This window comes from Lissotriton helveticus, chromosome 10 (genome assembly GCF_964261635.1).
Source record: "Lissotriton helveticus chromosome 10, aLisHel1.1, whole genome shotgun sequence".
Lineage (NCBI taxonomy): Eukaryota > Metazoa > Chordata > Amphibia > Caudata > Salamandridae > Lissotriton > Lissotriton helveticus.
In genome coordinates this window covers 98,619,461-98,645,654 of record NC_136071.1, presented here as the reverse complement: position 1 = coordinate 98,645,654, position 26,194 = coordinate 98,619,461, and the positions used below count along the sequence as shown (strand labels likewise).

At 42.6% G+C, this 26,194-nt stretch overlaps 1 protein-coding gene across 3 annotated transcripts; it reads left to right on the top strand.

The window, feature by feature from the left end:
• GFER (growth factor, augmenter of liver regeneration) lies at positions 1 to 25,534 on the top strand. Of its 3 annotated transcripts, XM_078664859.1 has the most exons (4): positions 16 to 303; positions 17,563 to 17,774; positions 22,469 to 22,653; positions 25,242 to 25,534. In XM_078664859.1, the coding sequence occupies exons 1-3, from the start codon at positions 28 to 30 to the stop codon at positions 22,629 to 22,631; spliced, it is 651 nt and encodes a 216-aa protein (XP_078520985.1). In that variant the 5' UTR covers positions 16 to 27; the 3' UTR covers positions 22,632 to 22,653; positions 25,242 to 25,534. The 3 variants fall into 3 exon arrangements, with proteins under 3 accessions (XP_078520986.1, XP_078520985.1, XP_078520984.1); XM_078664860.1 differs by having other exon boundaries at positions 1 to 303; positions 17,566 to 17,774; positions 22,469 to 25,534; XM_078664858.1 differs by having other exon boundaries at positions 22,469 to 25,534.
• The last annotated feature ends 660 nt before the right edge of the window (positions 25,535 to 26,194 follow it).

Below are 26,194 nucleotides of genomic sequence, written 5' to 3'. Positions count from 1 at the left end.
AGAGTGAATGCTGGAGATGTACCCAGAATGCTGTGCGAGTTCAATATGGCGGCGCCCGGTGAAAGACGTCCGGACTCCGCCGCTCAGTCTCCCGTTGCCTCGGCGCAGGAACCCTCTGCGGCACCCACCCCTCAGGGTCACCGTGTTTTGTCTGATCCGTCACAGACGCTAGCGCAGTTCTTCCAGGCTGGGTTAGTTGCAGAAGGGAGCGGGGATAAAAAGAAGCCATGCCGAGCCTGCATGGATTTTAAGAGTTGGATTAAGCAGCAGCGGAAACAGAACCCCGGAGAGCCAGGAAAAACGGTAAGAAATTAGGGAAGAACTTGTGACAAGAAATCCCACGAATAAATAGTAAGGGGATAACAATTGAAAAAACTAAGAAGAGTAAATGGTGGCGTAAGGTTGCCTCCGTTTGCGATCCATTGAAAGTTAATTGGTCTTTGGCCATCTGCTGGATGTGGAGAAAACATCCTAATGTAATGGGAAGGTGCATCTGTCAGGTTGCTAAAGATTTCTTGGGGCCATTCTGAAAGCTTAGTAGTGTATTCCGCCCATTGCTTACCACTGCTTTCTGTTTGCTGGCTTTATTTGTTTTAGGCTGTCCACGATGTCTTTGTCCCACCTGTTGAGCATATCCTGTTTACCACCTCTTTGACACTCTTGACGATGTATCAATAACGTTTTTAAAATTAAATCCAAAGAAGAAGTATCAGAAGATGCATTAGGAGAATGAGAGGATGATACCAGTTGCAAAGGAAGGGCCTTGCCGCCTGAAGCAGTAATAACCGGTGATTTATCCATAGAATTTGTTTGAGTATCACCAAAAATTGGCATAATATTATCAGGGGTTGTCTTTGGAATTACCACCACTAACTCTGGATTTAAATTTTTATCTTGCTCTTGATTAATCAAAACCCCATTTTTTACGGGAGAGTTTTGTAAATTTTTTGAAGTACACCCTTCTATGGGAGTAGTGGGAATAATTCCTGAAGCACCTAGAACAGTATTCTTAATGGCCTTGCGAGGTTGCATCCACTTAAGCAAAGGTGTTTGGTCTCCGATGAATTTCCCTGCTGTATTTATTGGTACTAATGTAGAAGCTACCATTATAGGTTTCAGTTTTCTGTCCCCTTTCTTTGCTTTAGATTTTATCTTCCTGCCCTTCTTGAAGCCTGAGGATTTTTTGTCTTTGACATCGAGTATAGCATGGTCTCGTTTTTCGAGCCCTCCTTCGTCATCGGGGAGCTCCTCATACTCGAAATCATCGTTAGAGTCATTATCATCATCCAACATCTTTTCTAGCGCCGTAGCACTTTTTCCATCTGTTCTCTGCTCACCTAGGCTCTGATCTAATGACAAGGGTGGTGCTAGTGCTGGGGCTGGCAAGGAGATGCTAGTATTTTCAGGTGTTGTTTCCATAGAAGCAAGAGCTGAAGCAGAGGCAGTTGCTGCAACTGCTACCGTAGTCCCCATCTCTACCCTTGCCGGAGTAAGTTCTTTAATTGACCCTGCGTTAGTGTCTTTGTCAGATTGAATAGGGTGGATGGGTGAATAAAATTGTGGAGATAAAGCTGGAGATGGGGTTGGAGTTAGAGGGGCAGCATATATAAGGGATATTTCAGGCTCCTCCTCAGGTATATCCTCCTGTATCACCAACATTTCATTTACCTCCTTTACCCCCTTTAGCTCCACTGTACCCTCCGGTATTTCCATATGCTTCGGGGACCCCTCGGTCTCCAAATCCAGGCTCTTACTAGGGGCAGCCACCTCCATAAGTTTATCAACCCCAGTTTCTATTTCTGTGGCACGGCACCTCTTGGCTTCTAAGCCCATAGTTTTCGTCAAAGCAATCCCGGCAATTAAGTTTCTATTTTTGCTTTTATGCTTATCATTTGGAGCTGGTGAGAGAATACCATGCTTAGAAGGTGCAGAGAGAAAAAGAGGGTGCGGAGGAGTAGGTTGTGGCTTACCAGCATTAGCCTCCCCGGGAACTTCAGGAGCATTTACAGCACGCCGGGGGGTCCTCGCAACTACTGCAGGTGAAATTGGTTTAAGCATTTTGAACGCCAGAGCGGGCCCTTCTTCCGCACTCTCTCCTGAGGGAGCGCTTTTCCCAGCTCGGTGCTGTCGCACTGGGTTTTTCCGCGTCATCTATGCTGCTTTTTCGTTATTCCGCAAACAAGTGTACAAATATACAGTGCCTTTAAACCTCTCTCCTCTCTCCCCTTACCTCTCTCCACCTCTCTCCTCCACAGTGAGTCTTTGTTTATAGTAAGTTTAGTAAGTCTCGGCAACTCACCACAGCTACTCCACTCAGCTACTCAGCTCAGCTGCTTGATTGTCTGTTGCGTGTATTCGTTTTAACTGCAGCAGTCTAAAATCAGCTCCCAGTAAACGGGAGGTATACACAAAGAGAAAACCCTGACGAGCAGCCTTGCTGAAGCTGAGACCTGTGGCCGAATACAAGCCGAGCACAGAATCCTCCGCAAAATCCGCTACTGTGCTTGTACGTTTTCACCTCCTCTGTGTGTGTACAGAGAGGCGCAGGAAAGAAATGCAGGAAAGAGATGCACAGCCCCTGCGCAGCCTCCGCCTATAGCTGTGGAGGGGAGAACAGCGGGGCGGAGCAGAATACAGCACACTCGGTTGGAAACTCGGCCAGCAACGCGGCAGCAGCACCGCTCGGCTCGGCTCAGCCCAACCCGACGTCTCTTCACATCACCGGAGGTTGCAGCAGGTAGAACGGTGAGTCGTCAACCATTGATCCCGGGGGCCCTGGTACGCCCTAGTATCTCAGGTTCTTTCTGTCTTTATGCCTCATAGCGCTCTAGTCGTATCTCTCATCCATACGAAACCGCCAGTGTCTCTCGGAGTGCGGAGCTCGGACGGGTGCGACCTCTCAGTGGCAGCTACGATCCGCCATCTTGCTTCCCTAGTATCCACCTCTTTGACTCGCTCCTCTGCTTTCCTTTAAACATGCCTTTAAGTTTTGTTCTTATCTTGTTACATTTGCTGTGCATTCAAAGAGAGGTCTACACGTCCGGCTATGTCTGCGAAGGTAGATTAGTGTGTAATTTTCTTTCTCTGACATGAAAGTGAGAGGGTTTATGTGACAATCGGGGGTTTGAGAGGAAAGGCGTTTTTGTAGCACACAACAAAATTAAAATGTCTGTAAATTAACTGCAAATATGTCAAAATATATCATAATTAGGAAAGTGCACACAAAGCACTTTTTTTTTTTCTCTTTTTTTTTACTTCTAAAGTTTTGCAGAAACAAATATTTTAATACGGTCAAAACAAATCAATACACTAGGTGATGCCATTTCCACACGTTGGCGTGTTGTAAAATGTCATCAGTAATACTATGTCCGTGCACATGTAATGGTCATTTCAATTGAAAATGTGTTTTCCACAATGGCAGCGCGCTACCACACCATGCATACTCCACTCTACTCTGTGCCACTCTACTCTGTGCCACTCTACTCTGTGCGCTCTACTCTGTGCGCTCTACTCTGTGCGCTCTACTCTGTGCGCTCTACTCTGTGCGCTCTACTCTGTGCGCTCTACTCTGTGCGCTCTACTCTGTGCGCTCTACTCTGTGCGCTCTACTCTGTGCGCTCTACTCTGTGCGCTCTACTCTGTGCGCTCTACTCTGTGCGCTCTACTCATGTGCACTCTACTCATGTGCACTCCACTCCTGTGCACTCTATGCCACTCTGTTCCACTCTGCCATGCCATCCACGCTATGTCATGCCACTCTATGCTATTCTACAACATTCTATTCCACTTTACGCCACTGTACTCAACTTTACGCCACTGCACTCCACTTAGCGCCATTCCACTCCACTTAGCGCTACTCCACTCTGCGACACTCCACTCTGCGACACTCTAGCACACTCCACTCTCCGAAACCCCACTCAGACACTTTATTCCATTTTACTCCAAGACACCATGCCACTCTGCTCTACGACACTCCACAACACTGTGTGCCATTTCAATCTACAACACTCTATGCCACTCTACTCTGACACTCCAGTCCATGACACTGTATTGTACTCCACTCTAACACTCCACTCTAGGCCACTTACATCCAGTTTGCCAAGATTTCTTTTCTTGAATCTGGGGTCCCCACACCAGTGGTGATCACGCAGTTCTTGAGCTCGAGATATGTGAAAGCTACTACTAACTCTTCCTGCCAGGTTCGGCACTTCTGAGGACTTCGACCCAAGGCTGCCAGGAGAGGATGATTGGACCTTGCTTAGAGGGAGAGCGCTGATAAACTACTCGGGAGGGTTATTGGATGTATCCTTCAATATGGAAAATGCTGCTCAACAGAAGAGGCGCCGTGAAGAACTTGAGGTGGGGAGAGCCAAAGAATCCCACTGCCACCTCTAGGAAGGACCTGCACTGTTCTGTGAGAGTGGAGTCTAAGGATCTCAGATTGTCTCAACCATGGAATCGAACTGCTTGCCCCCCTCCACAGAGGAACTTGTACCCAGAAAATCTTCCCAACTAAAAGTGGCAAGAAGCCACACTGAGCTGGACAAGATCTGGCTATGCCTGCTGTCCCCACAGAAATAATCAAGCATGCCTGAGAAGATTCTCACCTGCTGAGAGGCTTCCACTAGATTGAGTAATTACCAAGACCATGAACAGTGGGCGCTTAGTTTGCTTTTAGTCTTTCCTGCTCCAAGGGGGCAAGATGGATTCCGCCAGTGTTTTTCACATTTGAGGAGGCCTGCGTTCAACACATTTACCCTATCTCCCGAGGCCTGTAGGAGGGCAGCAGAATCTAGGCCAGAGGGCCACCTGGATTTTAACATCAATGGGAAAGAAGAAGCCTTCTTAGCCACCTCCTCGAAGTAGGATAGAAAGATGTTGGTGTATGGATCTAATAGATTTTGTGGCTGAGTAAACTGTGTTTGACCCTAGGCTCACAGGTTTAAATCCTGGTGGGTCCCCTCAGCCTTTCATCCTATGAAGGTCAATAAAATGAATACAATTGAATTGGATAACAAGCAAATCAGTGGTGCAATGAAATGCCTTAGGCTCAAGCAACTGCTCTACAAATACACCTATTATGTTATTTCATCAACACGTAAAGTAGTTCAGCTCCCTTGTCCAATCTGTAACAAGTGTTTTGAGTATTAAGTGTCACCCCATGGTGAAACAAGTCTTACAAGTGTATCAAGTCTTGACTATGTTGGCTAGACTTTGTCCAGCAGAGTCGGGCTCATGTGGAAACGCTAAGTCTTTGGCCAATGCAAAGAATATTTTTAGGTTCGAGAAATGTGAGTGGGAATCTGGTTCCTCTGCCATTGTTTCCAGGGTACTATCTCAAGTACTTCATCCTCACTGTGTACCTTTAGTGCATGTTTGGGCTGAACAATTGGAAAGCTTTCGCTCATATTTTGTTTCTGTGGCTGTTTTTGACTGTCAAGTTTGTATATAATTTAGCTGTGTACTGTAGAAAAATGTGGATTCCTCTAATTTATGGAAAGGATTTGGCTATAATTTGCCATACGACAGATTTTTTTTTCTTTGTAAATTTACAGTATTTTATACAAGCATTTGTAATGCAATAGGTCTCACATTAATTATGTTTGAGCTATTGGCATTGCTAAATATTGCAACACCAATTGCAACAAAAGCCTATGAATTGTGGGCCATAAATGTGTTTATTTTTTTAGCAATAGTGGCATGCTGCGCTTTAGATGAATATGTTTAAAAGTAAAGTGTGCCATACTGCGATTGCTACAATAGTTAATTGTGGATGCGTTAACAATTGATGTGTGCACTGCTGGCTGGTGGCGTGTGTGCCTGGTGGAAGGGTGCACTGACGGCTGGTGGTGTGTGTGCCTGGTGAAAGCGTGCACTGATGGCTGGTGGTGTGTGTGTGTGTGGCTGATGAAAGCATGCACTGACGGCTGGTGGTGTGTGTGTGCGCCTGGTGAAAGCGTGCACTGACGGCTGGTGGTGTGTGTGTGCCTGGTGAAAGCGTGTATTGACGTCTGGTGGAAGCGTGCACTGACGGCTGGTGGTGTTTGTGCCCGGTGGAAGCGTGCACTGACTGCTGTGGTGTTTGTGCCCGGTGAAAGTATGCACTGATGACTGATGGTGTCTATGTCTGCTGAAAGTGTGCACTGAAGGTGTGGTTGTGTGCATGTGGTTGTGCATGTGGTTGTGCATGTGGTTGTGCTTGTGGTTGTGTGATTGTGGTTGTGTTTGCTTGTGTGTGGTTGTGTGTTTGCTTGTGTGTGTGGTTGTGTGTTTGTGTGGATGTGTGCGTGTGGTTGTGTGTGTTACAGTAATACTAAAATCATCTCAAAATAAAGGAACACAAACATCGAGTTTGTGGAAAGAGAAAGCACGTTGTAAGTCAAACGGGCAGCAGCAAAGCATTGAAACCTCTTCAATTCACATGGGTTGGTTTAGTGTTTTGCCCTAACATAGCTGGGATTTTAGTTTCAGTGCATGCACGTTTTAGAGAAGTGAACGTGGACGCAGTGTGGCAGACACTGGCCGGGTTGGTTTATGAAAAACCCAGCTACGCCGCGGAGGCACGTTCATTGTGAGTGGAGGAGGGAAAGCCTTGCAGTCCATTTGGCTCTGCTGAAGCTACTCTGTGCCTGGGGCGGTGACCGTCAACTATTGGCTTGTGTAAATATCTGTTGGGATGAATGAATGTATTTCTTATTTCGGGGCTGTAGCCATCACACCATGAGTGGGTGATGCAGGGACAATGTATATAGCAAGTGCTGATGGTCTTTCAGATGTGGATGATATGAGCACTGGGTGAACTTGATGAAAAGCTGCAGAGGGTGGATGTACTTGTGATAGCTCAAGTCCATTCTGGCCTTCTGACTTCTGTCCCAGTCAAAACAGCTCCTGCTCAGTACCCAGAGGTCTTGTGCTCACTGTACACTGAGCCTTCTTCACCTCTTAACTATGTATTGTATTGTAATTGCATTTTTATAGCGCTTACTACCCCTGACGAGGCGTCAAATCGCTTTTTCGGCGAGTAGCACGCTACTCTGGGACCCATCGAGGATTAGTGTTGAATTAGTATAGTGAAACATGCAAGTATATTTTTAGTCAGTTAATTGGATTTGGAATATTAGCAGAAGGATAGAGGAGGACAAAGGTTTGTATTTATATAGCGCTTGTTGACGCACGCTATTCAGGAAGCTTACAAAGGATTAGTGGTGAATTAATATGGTGGAATATGAAGTTATTTCAGTAGTGGATATTAGTCAGATACTTGGAGTGAGAAAGTTAGCGGAGGGGTAAAAGGGAAGAAAGATTTGCATTCATTTAGCACTTGTTACCCCTGATGGGTGTTGAAGTGCTTTTCTGGCGAGTAGCACGCCACTCCGGAATCCATAAAGAATTACTGTTGAAAATTAGTATAGTAAAAAAATATGAAGTAATTTGAGTAGTGGATATGTTATTCAGTTATTTGGGTAGTATATTAGTAAAGTTTAATATGGAATTTGAGAAGTGAACATGTTAGGCTGTTCATTTCAATTGAAAAGGATAGTGGAGGGATAAAAGAGTGAAGGATTTTTTTTTTTTAGGTCTTAGCAGTAGGAGGAGGCTTTTGGGTGAGTAAAAATGAGTTTTGGAGGGGAGGACTCAGAGGGAAGAGTTTAGAAAGGTTTGTTTTAGGGGATCGGTATAGTAAAAGAGGTGTCAGGTGATGCAAGGAGGGGTAGAGTAGGAGTAGAGTAGGAGAAGTCTAGAAACGGTTATTTTGGCAATCATAGTAGTGGTATGGGGTTTGGGATAAATGAGAGAGTGGATGTAGAGGATATATTGATAGATGTATAGGATGGTAAGTATATGTAAATTAAAGATATTGATAGAGGCACAGGATAAGAAATAGGGTAGTGCATTGGATATGCTTTTTCAGGAGAAAAGTAACAGACACACAGATCAAAGTATACGGAAGGTACATAGATGCACAATTGAAGTACGTACATGTAGACCAAAGATTTTTATTTATTATTCTTTTTTTCTCTCAACAACATTATTATTTTACATGTTTATTCAAAGTAATACACAAATATAGGTACATATCTATAGTGGAAAAAAATGCTTGTATACAGAGGGATATGCTGTAAATTTCTGTTTGCTTATGGTGCTTATGTGGGGAAGAGCTAAATCTTGAGTAATTTTCTGAAGATAAGGTGGTTGTCAGTGGACCTTATGTTGGGGGGTAAAGAGTTCCATAGTTTGGCTGCTTGAACAGAGAAGGATCTGTCACCCATTTTTTTTTCTTGTATGGTGGGATTTTGAGTCGAGATGCTCCTTTAGAGCGGATGTTACTTTGTTGAATGTGTTTGGTAATTTTATTCCTGATGAAGAGTGGTCCTATTCCATGTATTGCTTTGTGGGTGATACAAAGCAGCTTGAACCTGGATCTTCTGGCAACCGGTAACCAATGCAGGGCTTTCAAGGCAGGGGTGATGTGGTCTCGCAGTTTGATATGCAAGAGTAGTCTGGCAGCCGAGTTCTGAATCCGTTGTAGTCTTTTCATGGTCGTTAAAGGTGATCCGTGGTAGAGGCTATTGACGTAATCAAGTTTGGACAGAACAAGGGGGACGGTAGCTTGGACCTTGTGTGGAAATCCCAAATGAGGGAAAATTCGCGGCAGCATTTTTATAGTAGCAAAGCTTGATCTTGCTAGTTTATCCACTTGGGCATTCATCTACAGCTTGGAGTCCATGGTCATTCCGAGGTTTTTTTAATTCCTTCGATACTTTAGGCAGTGATCCCAGTTCATCAGTCCATGCGGCAAGCGGGTTGTAATGTTTCCAATCGCCATACGTGAGTATTTCAGTTTTTGAAGCATTCAATTTGAGATGGCTCCAGGTCATCCACTGATCCACAGCTCTGAGACAGCTGAAAATTGGTGATTTTCCAATGTCTTTGGGGCATTCCAGTATTTGCGTGTCATCTGCATAGTTATAGCACGTAAGGTGACATTTATTGATCAGTATTGGTAATTACTTCATGTAGATGTTGGAAAAGCATGGGTAAGATGATAGAACCTTGAGGGACCCCTGCTTTTGTGGAGTACGGTTTGGATGAGCAAGGTGGGGTATGGAAGACATTAGTTCTGTTTCGAAGGTAGGATGCGATCCAGTCTAGAGCAGTTCCCTCTATGCCGACTTCATAGAGTCTTTGTTTCAGAGTGTCATGGTCAACCGTGTCAAAGGCAGCTGAGCGGTCCAAGAGGAGTAGCGCAGCAACCCCGTTGCGGTGAACTGTATTCTTTAGGTCATCCCAGATGGCAAGGAGGGCAGATTGTGCCTCTTCCCGGACGGAATCCTGTTTGGAAGTCTGAAAGTATGTCATTCTCTTCAATGAATTGTGACATCTGGGCGAACGCTGCTGTTTCTATCAGTTTGCCCAGGAACGGTCCATTTGTAATGGGTCTGTTGTTCAGCGGGTCCAAGTTTGTTTTCTTCAGTAAAGGGCGTATGTATGACTTTTTGAGTACTTCTGGAAATATTCCGGTAGTTAAGGAATCATTGATGATTCTTCTTACTGGAGTGGCAGCAGAAGTTGTTAAAAGAATTGTCTTTAAAGTTTGTGGCGGACAGGGGTCAGAAGGGCTTCCAGCAGGCCTGCTTGCTTTGACCAGGTCCATAAATTCATTGTGTGAGATGTGTTGGAAGGAACAGAGAGGCTTGATTAGAGCATTCTTGGATTGCTGTTTTGTACAAGGGTTAGTGCTGGTGCTTTGTTTCTGTTTTAAGTACAATTCCAGTGTGTCTGCTTTGTCGTGCAATGATTTGCCACTTTGTCTGTGAAATCTTGAGTAACAGGATGAGTTCCTTCTAGGCAATTTGGCTTTCTGAATTCATTGAGTATTTTATAGAATTCTTTATTTGCACATTTAACGTTTTGAATTCTGTCTGAATAGTTCATTTTCTTAGCTTTTTTGATAGCAGACTTGTATAATCTGTTAATTTTCTGTAGGTGAAGTTTGTCTTGTTTGCCGTTTGTTTTGAGCCAGGTACGTTGCAGCTTTCTAATTTGTTGTTTTATGTCTTTTATTTCTATGTTTCTCCAAGGCTTTTTTTTTCTTTTGTTCTGTTGTGTGGTTTTGAGTGGTATCAGGATGTCAAAAGCTTCCTGTAGCCACTCCTAGATTTTGAACAGAATTTATGGTTTCCAGATTTGTACTGGATGTTAGTTGTGTTTCCAAGTGTTCCAAATTGAGTTTGTTCCACGGCTGATAGGTGGATGGATGTAAGTCGCTTAGCATTGTTTTATGTTGGAAGGCAAGCAAGTGGTAGTCTGACCATGTGACTGGAGTTATAGTTTGAAAGGTAACTAGTTCAGTATTCGCTAAAATGACATCTAGGATATGTCCAGCGGTGTGTGTCGGATTGTGGACAATCTGATGCAGGTTCAATGCGTCTAGGCTGGTGATTTATAGTTTTTGGATGGGTCTTATTGGGTTTATCAAACCAAATGTTAAGGTCACCCAGAACGCATAGGTTGGAGTGTATTGTTATCAGATTTGAAACTAACTGTGTCTAGAAGTGCGTCTGGGAATGTTGCCTTGCTAGGTGGAGGTCTGTAAAGGAGCAGGAAGTTACAGAAGGAAGACGGTTAGAAGAGCCTCACAATTCTTTATGGAGATGTTGTTAATTTTAGTGATATGTATTGTTTGCCTGAATACAACAGCTAGACCACCTCCTTTTTTGGCTATACGATTTTGGGTGATTATTTGATAGCCTAGAGGAATGGCTTCATGCAGGACTGAAGCCATATCTTCTCCCAACCATGATTCGGTTGTGAATAGTATGTCTGGTTTTGCATCGGTGAGAAGGTCGTAGATGTGATGCTTTTTTTTAGAGAGGGATCGAGCATTTATTAGTAGACAGTTAGTGAGTGGCCCTTGGTGATAGTGGGACCTTGTTTGGTAGAAGAGTGATCAGTATTGTGTGGGTTTGTAGCAGGTGTGTTTTTAGTGCTGGTATTAGCTGTATTAGGATAACAATCGTGTAGCTGTTCTGTATCGTGTTCCTCATCCAGCATGCTAAGAAGGCATTTTGATGGGTCTGCATGTGTATGTGTTGGAGATGGTGTTTGAGAGTGAGTTGGAGTGCTGTGTTGCTTTTGTGGTGTAACATTGATGTGAAGTAGACATGGGGAAGCAAAGTTGTGAGGTGTGGAAGTTGCTTATATTTTTTGCGTGTGTTTAAGGCGGAAGGTGTATGAGTCAGGGGATTTGGTGCAGCATGTGGATCATGTAGTAATGTTCTAAATTGTCCAATGGATGAGAGGCGGTTAGAAGAGAGGTGCTGTATCTGTTGGGTGTGGTGGAGGTTTACAACCTTTACGCCGCGGTCAAAACACTGCAGTGCCATTACAACTCGTCTTATACAACGCAAGTCGTTACCACGACTTGCGCTGGAGGGCGCTCTAGACTAAGGAATAGTAGATTTACTATTCCAACACCTTCCCTACTGTACGTAGGCTGGAGTTGGAATAGTAAATCTTACTATTCCTAAGTCCAGCACCCTATAGCGGAAGTCGTGGTAACGACTTGCGTTGTAGAAGATGCGTTGTGATGTACCGCAATCATTTTGATTGCGTTGTAACATCGTACATCTGTGGTGGAAGAGCGAAAGCTTGGCATTGAAGTTTGTTCCTTTGTGTGGTTTGAAAGGTGGGTATATGTTTGTATTTTGTGATGGTAAGTATTATGAGGTGTTGCGATTTGAAGATCTTGTTGTGCTGGTGTCTGTGATATGTTTTGCTTTTGAGGAGTAGTGAAAAAGGGAGCTGATGTATATGTTTCATGCAATGGATTTGGTTGTGAAGTATTGTTTGTGAGAGGAGGTTGTGACGTGGAGGGGGTGGTGATGTGTTTATGAGTAGAGTGTTGTGTGTAGGAAGGAATGAAGTAGAGGTGAGAGTGTTTTATCTTAGACTGGTTTGTTGCAAGAGTTACAAAGTGTGGTGGTGTGCAGTGTGTGTGTTGTGCGTTAGTGTTATTATGATAGAAGGGAGAGGAGGGTGTTTGTTGGACAACTGATGGAAGGATGATTATATGTTTTGTTAGTGATAAAAGGTGGTCTGTTAGGTGTAATTACAGCAAGGAGAGTGTGTCTGAATGGGATGTAGTTATGTATGGTGTTTGGCGTTGTGTTAGTGATGAGTGTATTGGTTAGTGGTATAGGATAGAGTTCTGTACTGTTTGTAGGTGATGGTGGATATGTGTGGTAGTTGGGATAGTAGGGTGTGTAGATGTGGTTTGGTTGGGTTTGTAGTGCATGCAGGTACATTAATCTGTGCATAGTGTTGTGCGTGGTGTACGTTTGGTGTGAGTGTGTTGCTCTGTTTGTGGATGTGGATGGTGTGGCCTGGGTATTGCTAAATGAGAAAAAGGGCAGCATTTCTGGCCCTAGTCCCCGACCAGTCTCGAACAGGCTCAAACAGGTAACTGGGCTGGGACACCCCAAGCATGGCCTTTTACAGCCCTAGTAATCAGGTGACCCCTTCAGCCAATGGGGACCCTAGCCCTAACACTATCCAATCACAACACTAACCCTAAAATCTAGAACCAATAGGAGACCAGGACCTTACAGCCACTCTTAACCCTAGTCCAAGCACCCAATCAGTTCAAAAACCCTGATCTCTACGTCCAATAAAGGCCCTAGCCCTACCAGTAGTCCCAAAACATGTCCATGCAACCAATGGCACAAGTAGCCCTAGTCCCTACTTCCAATAGAAAGCCTGACCCTACTCTAAGTCCCACACCTAGTCCAGCAACCAATCACACCAGAAGCCCTAATCGCTACTTCCAATTAGAGGTCTAACCCTAGCCCTAGTCCCACCCTACTCCCAACAACCAATAACGTAGGAATCCCTAGTCCCTACTTCCAATAGAAATCCTAACCCTAGCCCCAACCCTACAATGATTGAATCACATACCCAGAAACCAACCCGAACCCTCAAATACCCAACCAATGAGGACATTCACCCTAATCCAATAGAAACACCAGATACAACCACCAATCAGTGTAGACATGTACCAACCACTAGCAGACCATATAAGAAACAAATGAGTCTAAATATGGGCAGTGTTTGCTTTGTCTTTTCCGGCACTGTAATACCAAAATAGAGACCAGCCTCAGGACTGGCTTTTCATCTGTAGCATTGCATGGGGTGTCTTTTTTGAATTTGCTTCGGTGCCCAGGCATCTTAGAGAAGCATCAGTGACAAGCTGAAGGTTATAAATTGAGCTTCGTGTCTCCACAACTCTGTCTAGAAGGGTTTGTAGGTTAGTCATAAACCTCATGTACAGGATCTCCAGAGGAGGATTTGCAGCGCCAGCACATAGGAGTTGGTACTAACCAAATGTTTGCATTTTTCTCGGTCCCTTAGAGGTCCATTTGGAGAAACCTACGTTGTCTTTGTGCTAGTAGGGCTAAAATATTTGATTGGAATTATGATAGCCATATCTTGGTGTATTTTTGATTAGGAATGGTGGGTAGTCCTCAAATCCTAAGGGAGACGTCCCATTTTTGTATCTCTTTTGTTGTTGTTTTGGATGTAAGATAAAATGTGACCAGATAAGCTTGGGGCTGGGTATCTTAGTTTCTCCTACGTCAGTCAGTAATTTGATGATGTCTGGTTGGTCAATCAGTGACCTCTTTTCCTAATAGAGGACATAATTTTAAGGAAGGTGCAGAACTCTGAGGTAAGGATTTTATATTCAGAGTGAAGTTGGGAGAATGGCAGAGTATCCATTCCTGAATATCTGTGCAACTATTAACAATACTGCATGTTCTCATAAGGTCCAAAAGATGCTTTTATTTTTTGTTTTTATCCTTCCATAGTGGCATCCATTCAGATTTCAATAAAAAAGATCTGTAAGCTTATGCCAATCGGTTTATTTTGATTTATTTATAACTGAGTATTTTACATCTGGTTTTGATAGTTCCTCTTCAGCCGACACCTGGAGTATTTGGTTCTTTTTTATATGATCTTCTTTAAACTAATGTATACCTTGTTTCCCAATGAACACTTTTTGATATGATCTAAAGTTTGGGAATCTTCCTCCCCTTTGATTTGTATTTTTTTTATTCTGCTTATTCCTGGGTTATTATTGTGTTCCCTAGACATTTTGAGATAATGCTGTGTCTATAGAGTAAATGAATTTATTTGAAAGTTGAAGGGGAAGCATTTGTATGAAATAATTGATGATAGGGGTAAGAATAGTTTTAGTTGCTTCCACTCTGTCCCACCATGGTAAATATTTTGGTGCCCATCTGATGGTTTCCTTCTCTTTCACGATTCTTGTTTCTTCTGAACCTTTAGTGAAACAAAGACAGAAATATTTACCATACTTGTTTTGCCATTTCAGACGAGTTTTATGCCAATGTAGGAGTGCCGTTTAATTTAGTACCATCATTTCAGGGCTTTGTTTTAGTGAATAGCTGAGGTAGCAGCATATTTTTGGAGTGTGTTGAACATTGCTGGCAGGAATTTCCTACTTTTTATATGAACAGAATTATTGTATTGTAATTGCATTTATATAGCGCTTACTACCCTTGACGAGGCATCAAAGCGCTTTTTCTGTGAGTAGCATGCTACTCCAGAACCCATTAAGGGTTAGTGTTGAATTAGTATAGTGAAATAATTAAAGTAATTTTAAGTGGTGGGTATGTCAATCAAATATTTGAATTGAGAGGGATAGAAGAGGGAAAAGGTTTTCACTTATATATTGCCTGCTACCCCTGATGAGGTGTTGAAGGACTTTTCAATGAGTATACCGCTACTCCGGAACCCAAGCAGGATTAGTGGTAATTAGTATTGTGGAATATGCAATTCATTTGAGTGGTGGAGATGTTAGTCTTTAATTTGGATTGAAAAGGAATAGTGGAGGGGATAAAAGAGGGAAGGGTCTACCTTTTTTTGGGGGGGGTGTTCTATGCATAGGAGGGGCTTTGGAGTGAATAATAGGGAGATGGAGCGGAGTTATTAAAGGGAAATATTAAATGAATTTGAATGGTAGACATGTTCTGTGTTTTTGGTTTGAAAAGGAATAGTTCATCATAGTAGGAGGGGGTTTGGGAGGAGTAAAAGGAAGGGGAGAATCAGAGGTAGGGGTTCAGAAAGGCTTGTTTTGGATATCTGAATAGTAAAAGATATGGGATGATGCAGGGAGCGGTAGAGAAGGGAAGAGTCTAGAAACTGTTATTTTGGGGATCATATTAGTGGCATGGAGTTTGGGCTGAATGGGAGAGTGAAGGTAGAGGATGGGGTGAGAAATAGGGTAGTGCATTGGATATGCAGAATTAGAAGAAAAGTAATAAAAATATATCTGTGTGTGTGTGTGTACTTAAGTACATGAAAGGTGAATATGTAGATTAAAGATGCATTTAATAAACTCTGGCTTTCGAGAGTTGTACTTTTAATTTATTTGGTTCTTTTCATTTTTAGTAATTTAATAGTGAAGGTACTTAACTATAGTCCAAATAAATGCTTATATATAGAAGGATATGCTGTATATTTCTGTTTGTGTGTGGTGGTTCTGTGGGGTAGAGCCAATTCTAGAGTAGTTTTCTGAAAATAAAGTGGTTATCTGTGGATCTTATGTTGGAAGGTAAAGAGTTCCATAGTTTGGCTGCTTGAGCAGAGAAGGATGTGCCACCCATGGTTTTTTTTCTTGAACGTTGGGATTTTGAGGCTAGGTGCCGCTCTAGAGCGGAGGTTCCTTTGTAGAATGTGTTTGGTGATTTTATTCCTGATGAAGAGCAGTCCTGTTCCATGTATCGTCTTGTGGGTGATACAAAGCAGCTTGAATGTGGATCTTCTGGCAACCAGTAATCAATGCTGTGCATTTTTGATATGTGCTCAGGCATCTGAGTTTTGGGACCGGGATTACTGATTTCCGGTGATTTTTGGGGTGTTCTTTCCATCATGTACTTTTTTTTAATTTTTTATAGTGTTTCCACGTTGACTTACAGTTGGAAACCAAAAATCGAGTGCAATTCAGTAGAGAATGATAAATATCCTGGTATTCTGGCACTCCTGTTGACAATGGCCAAATCACTAATGTGGGATACCAATTACATGGGGCACGAAAGGCCCTTAAGCGAATCTGTATGAACAGAGGGCGTGAAGTGTGAATAAAATAGACCTTTCTTGTATTGGTTGTCGGCTGTATTTAAGTCAGTTGTTGGCTGCTGCCAATAGAAATGTATCAACCTGAATCCAAATAACTTCCTAAAACTAGAAACCCAGGGGAGTACAGTGTGGTGTAGCTTACATTGATCCACCTCGTCTTTTTACCCATAAGTCCTGCAAAGGTCAAATTTGGGTGAAATCCTAGAATTTTGTCATATTTCTGGATAGGAAAGTTATGAAATCTGTGTGGAATTATAAAAGTTCCACAACCCAGTATACCCATACTTCTCACAAAAATAAAGTGGTGCCCCACATGTGTGTGGGAATATTGCTAGATAAACAAAGGCCACAAAACGCACCATTGAAACTTCAGGATTTATTAATTATATTGAATCTTACGATGAAGGTAGCTGCAGCATTAGGGTCCAGGCACAGCTGGTACACATGGAAACTAGACATTTGTGGAATTCCATGAAAGTGTGGTTTATATGGATACTACTATTTTCAATTGCCCATATTGTCTTGCAAATGGCAAACACTGGTCAAAATCACAGTTTTTTCACATATTTCTGCGAGGGAAACATTGTGGAATCTCTAAGAATCTTACCACCTAGCATTTTCGCACCTCCCCCCAATATAACTATACCTCACATATGTGGCCAGGACCGTCAGCTGGGCTAGGAAAGAACCAAAAGCATACCATGGAAACATCAAGATTTTTGCTTTGAAATTTATTGACTCTTGGAATTATATTGCTTTGGAATTTTGACCTGGGATCCAGGAAAATATATGAACCCCTGACATTTCTGAAAACTAGGCACTCTGACAAGCCCAGAGTGTTTTGGCTTATGTGAATCCCATTATTTGTTCCTTACTCAGAATTCCTGCAAATGTCAAACTTTGGGGAAAGTCACAGAATTTCAACACATTTTTGTGTAGAAATGTTCTCTTCTGGGTGAGCCTAGCACCCACAACAAGACAGGCCACACTCCAATCAGCCTTGGTGTTGCTCCAATAGAAAAAGTCTAGCTCGAAGTACTATATCAGGTCATCTCTGAACTGTACCACTAGCAATCCAAGAACAGGATTGGCATCTTCTATTAGGTGCCGCTTGGTTCCAGTGGCACAGTGAGCATGGGTCACACCTTGGCATACCTATTGCTCTGATTTTCATATATCTGGATCTAATCTGAGGGGGCATGGTGAGCAAATAAGCAATAGTTCTTTGTATTCTACAGTGTTTTTTGAACGAGTCTCATCAATGTACACCACCAGGTTTCTGTTTATCCTGTTACCCATTGTGGCTCTGAAGATGCATACAAAGAGAATTTTGACATCTTATGAAAGTTTTCCCTTCAATAATTCATTAATGTTTGTTCATTCACTTTCTCCTCTTTTCTACAGCAGACCAGTGTTGAGGAGGAGCGAGACCGCCCCACAGATTGTCCTTTAGACCGAGAAGAACTTGGCCGAAGCACATGGTCGTTCCTACACACAATGGCTGCTTATTATCCAGACCAGCCAACGAGTCATCAGCAGGAGGACATGAAAAGTTTTTTTACTTTATTTTCCAAGTTTTTTCCATGTGATGAATGCGCAGAAGATTTAAGAGAAAGGTGCATACTTGTATTGTTTTTTTTATTGATTTTTTTTTAAAGAAAAAAAACATAAGATTGCTCTCTGCCCCTTGCATCATCTCAGAAGTGCTACATCTGTAGGTCTCGATGAACCCGCTATGTTATGTTGTGATGTAACCTGGTTTTGTTAGTGAATGCTCTGTAATCACTTGTTTTATTAAAGGTTTTGTGCAGAGCTTGTCCGTGATTTGTGGGTTTACTCACAAATCGGGGATCTGTGGAGCTGCCACCATGAATATGCCTTAGCACAAAGAGTAAGTGTGGTGAGGAATGAGTGTATAGCTTTAACCATTCAGCTTTGGGTCTGTGAGGATGTGAAGAAGTCAAACTAGTGTCCAAACTTGCATGAATTTGGTATGTTTCTTGGTTGTCCATGTAGGATGTTTCTCAGAGGGGGTGGCTGACTTATGACTGTTTCACCGGAGCTTTTGCATTAGCAGAGTGGTCTGGCCCTTTTCTTAGATACAGGATTCTGTGTGTTATCTTTCTTGGTTAAGGCACCTTAATTGTTTCTAGTATCTCAACCGTATCCTACTCTGACTAATGTCCCCAGTTCCTTCGTTCCACGCTACCCTGAGGAGAAGATGGAACATCAGTAAACAAGCTGAGCGTACAACCGATTTGTCATTAATGTGGAAGAGTGTGATAATCTGACCTGTCGTAGAGAAGAGATGTGTTTTATAATACACAATATTTCAAACCGTGACTTTTCCAGAAACCAATCTAGGAACTTGATGACCGTAGTAATATAGCAAGCCCATTTGAGACCAAAAGTGGTGCAAGCCACGTTTTTCTAGGCCCTTTTAAATGTGCTCAGTGTCTTGACTCCGAGCCACATGCATGGTAAGAATCTAGTAAGGGTATTGTCTCTGCTAAAAGTAATGCATTATATTGAGCAGATGCTAATTGGGTAGAGTTGAACGACAGCTCAGACGCCCAACAGAATCTCTGAATTACGGTTGCTCATCATATGAAAAATCTGCTTTCGTGAGCCATAACTATCTAAAATGTAATGCTGTGAGGCTCAGTGGAGTAGTAGGACTCACCCAGTTATGGTGCGTCTTGTTTTGGATCTGTACCCGTCATTCAGTGACTCTGGGCCTGATTTAGATCTTGGCGGACGGGTTACTCTGTCACGACAGTGAAGGATCTCCCGTCCTCCGCAGTTTAAATTCCCATTATATCCTATGGGATTTCTGTTTAGGCGGATGGGCTATCCGTCACCATTGTGACCGAGTAACCCATCTGCCGAGATCTAAATTAGGCCCTTAATGTTGAAACGCCGTTCCAGCTTGAATCCTGATCTAGTTGCCTTTGCCAAATAGAAGCCTACTTCATGGTTGGGCAACATGTATAACCATTGAAGAGGAACAACGAGAGTGCTCATGTTTATTGAACATTCCAAGGAACGGTGTGAACCATATCAGGAATGAATCCTTCCGGTGTCCAAACTAGCAACTGTGTTGTCCTCCTGTCTTCAAAGACCCAGCCGTAGAAGGCAGAGCAGGAAAATGATGGAGGATAAAAGGTTTTTGACACCGATTCAACTGTAACCACATAGTGAATTTAATCATTGCGGTACAGAGGGAAGCAAATAATGTATACATTGAAATATTCAACCCCCTGCTTTGGAGCACACTATAGATTATTCAATTCTCACTCATTTCTGAACGACAAAGAATGAAAATGTTCGATAATTTCATGTGGTATGTGAATGCATTCCAAGTTTGACTTCCCTTCAGAATGTCATGATGCAGCCTTCAACACCGCCCCATAAATGTGATGGGATTGATTTTATGAGAACCCAATACTTGGATGAGCATTATGGGGAGGGCTAAGAATAGGCTCAAAACAAACAAAAAATACTGTATCACTATAATGCCATAGGTACAGTTTAAAAAATCTCACAAATTGTAAGTAGAAAGGGATAAGTGTAGAGGCTCTCCTTGCCACCAGTACTTCTCTGGTCTGAATCAGTACTCAATGGGGCTGAACTGTTTACCTGAACACCGATGGAATTGAAAGCAGCTGGAGGTTTGTGTCCCGTTTGCCTTCAGGTTCACATTTAATGACGTCAGTGCGCATGGATCGCTGATCCTCATCAGAATTGGTTGTCTGTAGTGGCCTTTGTCCAGTGAGCCTTGAAACCCGGAAATATTTCACCTGAGGTCGATGATCTCCACAGTGCTGTAGACAATAGGTGCTTTGCTGCTGCACGAGTGGGAGATTTATACAGTTCAGAGGTTCAAGAAAGTGCTTCTGTGCTTCGTTTCGATTTGGGTGGGTACCAATCTGAGTGCAGCACGACTGTGCATGTTCTCATAAGGCGTGTGGGTTGAGTCCTGTGATGCATACCTTGTTGTCATCCAAGGAAGGGGATGTCCACGCCATTTGATCGGACATTCACCTTTCTGATATTGTAACTGCTAATTGTCAGTAAGGTACATGTGGCAACTACTTAGGTGATGACTAAGTGTATCCACTGTGATCCAGATGAGAAATGCAAATTTGAGGGCAAAGTCTTGCCCTGGAGAATCCTACATTTGGAAGAAAGCTCCATGTTGACTTTCCTTTGTAGTTATTTCCTGTAGATTAAGGATTGAAGTTCAGTGTGAGAATCTTGTTTTTGATATTTTTTGCTCTTTTCAGCATTCACATTCATGAATGTTATGTGCCAGGACCCTTGACTTTGAGAGGTGCCACCTATCATGATAAGTGCACATGTGAGGACAAGGGGTGGGAAAGGCCATCCTAAGAGAAAGCTCAGTGATTGACCAGACAGCTGGTTAAGGACATGGTTTTGAAAGCTGAATCAATGCCTTTGTGACTGTAAACCCTTTCTTTTCTCTACCACAGTTAGTGGCCCTTTCACTGACTCTTTTATGGACCGATCACAATTGATAAACTATGTTTCTAATTCTGGTGGTGGAACTCTGACACCTCTGTATGAACGAAGTTGTGGTGCACAGTATTTCCTGTCTGAAGGCAAACCAAAATTCCTCAGTGAACAAATCAATGGGCAAACCTGCCCAGCTCTGGAAAGGTAGATGTTTGCATTCCTTTGACAGCAGTACTGACTGAAAGTTGAAGATGTTTCTCTAATACCTTTATCCTCTTGGATGTGGTGAATATTGACAGAACTGAACTTCTGAAGCTCTGAGATTATAAATTCAGACATTCTATGGGAAGCACGAGGGACCTATTTCCCCATGCACTTGTAGCTGGAGGTGTTGCCTCATTTGCTTTCTGCTATGCCCCCATGCAACATGTGGATGACAAATTGATATTGAGTGGACACAAAATGTGCACCTGCACAATGTGTATTAAAAAAAGACTCATCTACACACCCTTCTATTATATGGGTGTACCCCGGATTAATAAGCCTAATGCTCTTCCAGGGCAACTCAGTATTATGCGTCTTAACTCATTCCAAGGACTTCGTAACTAAAAATGCAAGAACAAACCACTGGGTCATTTCTTCAATGTGCCAAAGTGAATTTATTTGTGTGTATTCCTCAAACTGCTCAATAGAAGTGGTAATAATGTTTTGTATTTTCGACTTTCATGCCTGCTAACTACACTTCACGAGTCCCAAATGATTTGAAGTGCTCCTCTGCTACTTAATGTTGTAATCCTTGAGTCCTGTATCTTAGTTTCTTTAGCAGGATATTCTTTCACAAGTTAGTTCTGTAGTCGGAATATACACAAATCTATCCTGGCTGTTCATCTTTGGATGTTTTCGACACTTGGGGCCCGATTACGACTTTGGCGGTGTGGGAGAGGGGGCGCCACGACACCGCCACTCTCCCACACCGCCAGCCGGACTACACGTTTTCTCGTGTCTGGCGGGTGTATCTTTGGTGGTTCCACAGCAGTGCTTCTGTAAAAGAGCAACGCAGTGGGAGCATCAAAGGCATTTCCTGTACGGCATGAACTCTGCAGTCCATGCCATGCAGGAACTGGGCATCCACACAGGGGCACAACAGGCAACGGGGTGCGATGTAGGGCCCCCTTTATTTCCTCCCTACCACAGTTTTCATGGCGGGCTCAACTGCCATGAAAACGGTGGCAGAGAGGAATCTCGTAATATGCTTGGCGGTGCCATTGCAGCCTCAAGACCGCCACAACACCGCCACTTGGGCCATTGCAGCCTCAAGACCGCCACAACACCGCCAGGGATCTCTGATCCCTGGGTGTTGCGGTTGTCCCATGGTGGTCTGACCACCCAATTTGTAATAGGGCAGTCGGACCGCCGTTGCCCGCACCGCCACTGTGGCTGCAGCGGTCTATCGGACCGCCAGAGTCCTAATCGGGCCCTTAGTAAGTTTAAATCACTTTGGGACTATGTTTCACTTAAATGTCCTTCAGTTGCATATATAATATATATATATATATATATATCGCTTCCTGCCCCTGATGAGACACCGAGGCTCATTAGCAGGCAGGTAGCATGCTTAGTTGGACAAGTGTAGAATTGCTCTGTGGCGTATTGGAAGCATTCTGGTGTCATTCATGTGTGTCCAGAGTAGTACTACTACTACTTTTGTCTTCTCTTAGGTCACCTCGTCTGACATATATTGTCGGGAAAAAGCTGTGAGAATTATGGCGCCTGCACTTTAAAGGTAGTAGCATAACAACATTATAAAAACAATTCTGTTTTTTGTTTGTTTTAGACTCGCCACAAAGCAACCTGACACCAGCACCAGACACAACTTATCCCAATGGCTGTGCTTCCTCCATAATGACGTCAACAGGAAGTTGGGAAAGTCTGAGTTTGACTGTTCCAAAGTTGACGAGCGGTGGCGAGACGGATGGAAGGATGGCTCTTGTGACTGACCTTCACACCAAGTTGTTAATAGTAAAATTAATTTATATCTCTCTGTACTTCAGTTGTAACTAAGCATTCTGTCTGAAGATGCAGTTGTGTAAACCTTTTGTGAATTTCAAAGAAGTGGTAGTTTTTTGAAGAAATAGACCAGTGCATATGAACTGTAAATATATTTTTAATAAAGCTCTTGATCGAGAGGCGATGCACTTTTGGAAGACTAAGACAATCATACAATTATATATTAATGGTGATGTGAAATACAAAAGGAAATGGAGCAATGACATTGTGTGGTACATCCTGCTTACTTCATCAAGGTTGACTGTACTGACACCTCAACATCGATCCTAGCTCTGGAATGGTTTGCAGGTCTCATGTCTTAGTACGAGCCCTTTACTAACATTGCTCCTATGCTGGGGTGGGTTCCTCTCTTTTGATGTTTTTTCTGCTGTACTGTATTTGGGAAAGAATGTTCAAGGCCCTGTATATGATGTAAAAACAACCTTACACATTGCCAGCCCAGTGTTGTAGACCACTGCTAGCATGTTGTCTGTGTAGGGTTTGCTGGTTTCATCCTAAGGCACTATATACTCTACACATATAGCCAAGTTTTGAATGAATTATAACACTTGTATCGCGCACACACTGCCACAGTAGGCCCCGTGGCATGAGTCTTCTAAGCGTCTACAATAGGGTTGTCTTAAAGCCTTCTTTATAAGAGGACAGGATACCAAACTGCCTCACATTGTACAGCAGGACTTCAGAAGGAAGGTGCCCAGTACAGAGAATGCTGCCCTTTTCTGCTTTTGGGCCTGACCGAGGAAATAGCCTTAATTTACTGGTTCTGGCTTCTAAGCGCACTCACTCGCTGGTGTGTGGAGACCTTTCCCCCTGGATAACGGGGTGATGATCGTTAATGCTCTTTAACTTGATTTGATCAAGTTTAAAGAGAATTTAGTCTTTGATCTACTATCAAAGTAATTTGTGCCATGCTTGTGTTTTGTGAGTTCTCTTGCAGTCAGCCTAACATCTGTGCTGTGTTCTGTGGAAACAATGGATCTGGGAAGTAGTGGCCAGCGAAGGGTACGTTGCAGTATTTGTAATATACTGCTGCCACAGTAAAGGTAGGACAGCAGTTTCAGCTTTCTCAACTTGTGAAAGCATCTACCAGTAACCGATCCAGTGTATGGTTTAAAGGATATGTCACCATCAAAATAACACCTTGGTCCTAAACCTTGCTGGATAAAGTAACTGATTATCTAGGATGGGTATTGCTGAGAGGCTTCCACATAACGTAACCCCAAATGTAATAAGCTCGACTTTGAAGATGTGGAAATCTAGTTTAATCCAGAGTTCCAACTTTTTAAGAGATTTGAAGTTTCAACTACAAGAGCGGTATTCTGAAACTGAAAGAAGTCAAAACATTGGATCCCTACTTCAGAGTCCTTAGTGTTTTTTAACGGAATGGTAATAAAGGAGAGCCCTGTGGCCTCTCATGATGGGTAAACTTTTTTTGATGAGGCCTAGGAATCCTTGTGCTGTTGAAAGAGACAACCCTTTCATAGTGGCTGAATGTGGCATAGGTAGGTCTGGCATGACTGAAGGACAGATACACCATCTACAAACCTCTGGGCATCGTCCCTGAAGCCAGTGCTAGGCTGTGGGAGGATGCAAGGGTGCTTTCTTTGACAAGGCCTTCTCTCTGTCTTACTTGTAGGCTGGACATTTCCTCTCCTGGAGATATACCTGCTAACACCTGCTAACACGGATCCTGGGTTGCAGGTGAAATCCAATTAAATATCTTTGTTTCGATATATCCATGCTTCGACACACCGCAAAGTCAGTAACCTCAATTCAAGGCTATGCAACAACTCCAGCAAATGTGCTGGTGAAGTTGCATCATATGGCATCGAAGGCTGCTGGATAATAGTGAAATACTTGTACTGCACATGCATCCCTTAACGTCAACCCTAGCCTGTTGAATGGATCAGTGAACTACCTCTGCTATATATGCATCCTGCTACCACAATTCAAGGTGTGCCGGTTTGTGGGGTACTCTCATTTGTTTACATAAACCTGAAACATGAATGCTCCTTTGTGGTGGGACTGGTGAACTTTTGATCTCGCTGTTGGCCTTTTTTTGCAAACAAATTGACTCATACTTTGAGTTTACTTTCTTTGGCATTACTTGTAAATAACAATAACTCTACATTGATCTTTTTAGGTCTTCCTCTACCTTGCACCAGTTTGTCCTGTGACTTTTCACAAGAGCTTTTTCTACTGTTTGTGTGGTATTTGGTGAAGAAAATGTAATTTATCTCATACAACATGGCCTTTACATTTAATTCCATTAGAATTAAGATCTTTGTAGTAGCATTCCTTAGTATAGGGTGTATTGATAGTCTTCCACTAGAGAAGACATTATAAAGAACCATTTTACCATGTTGTTTACTTATGACCTGCCTTTTATTTGTATAGCAGTGTATATTAACCTGTATTATATAATGTCGCTCACTGCAAGGCATTAACTTTAAATACAAAATGTGCAATTGTATTTCTGCCGACTTGCACATGGGAGAACCTGGCTTCTGAACAATTCCTAAATTTCTCTCTCTTTCTAGGCTAATCCAGATTAGGATATTACTTACCGTCATCACTCTAGGAATATAAGCAAGAATAGTAAATTGTTTTCAAATGAAGCTGTACAAAATCAAACTAAAGTAGAAAGAACACCACATACGAATGAAAATTTAAAAAAAAGTTGTGAGTATATACCTCTTAAAATTCAATTATTTTATATGGCCCTTTTCAATTTGATCACTTTGAGGTTAGTACCATGTTTTTCTCGTGTAATGATTTCAGTATTGCCTTTGAATTTGGGTGTCATTGAGTAATAAAGTGATTTGCTATAGAACTACTTTGATAAATGTGTTATTGCCCTGTTTGCTTAATTGATCAGATTGTGTGTTCTTTGGCAAAGTACTTCTATATAAGTCTGACCTTCTTCCCCTTCAAAACGAGGGCAGTTTTAGAAATGAGTCAACTCTCTTTGGTAAGTGCTTTCTGACAAAAGTTTCTCTCTACTATTCCTTTTTGTAAAAAAATGTTTAACCTTGTTTATTGTAATTTTTGTGACATGTGTTGAATATATTGCCGACTTGGGAACTGACCTAGGGCCTAATTAAGAGTTTGGCAGATGAGTAGCTCCATCACAAACATGATCGTTATTCCGTCTGCCTTATTACAAGTGCCATACGATTTAATGCACTTGTGATAAGGTGTGCAGGATATACATGATATTTGTGACGGAATAAGCTGTCCGCCAAACTCTAAACCAGGCATCTACCCCATTATTTTTAGTGGAGGGAAAACATTTTTAGTGGTTGCTGTGGTGTAAAATGAATGGCTACTTTTGAGTAATCATTTCATGTGCCAAGAATTTTGTCACAAATCGAGCAAATTAAATTATTTTGTTTGTTGTTAGATTTGTAAATTAATCTCAAAAGCCCCTAACAAAAGAATTTTTGAGTAATATTCTACTGAGCAACGTATTTCAAAAACTGTGGCCACATTA

Coding starts and splice junctions, on each gene's coding strand:
- GFER (XM_078664859.1), top strand. CDS start 28: ATGCTGTGCGAGTTCAATATGGCGGCGCCCGGTGAAAGACGTCCGGAC. Junction 304..17,562: donor CCGGAGAGCCAGGAAAAACG/GTAAGAAATTAG, acceptor TCTTTTCTACAG/CAGACCAGTGTTGAGGAGGA. Junction 17,775..22,468: donor GCAGAAGATTTAAGAGAAAG/GTGCATACTTGT, acceptor TGTTTGTTTTAG/ACTCGCCACAAAGCAACCTG.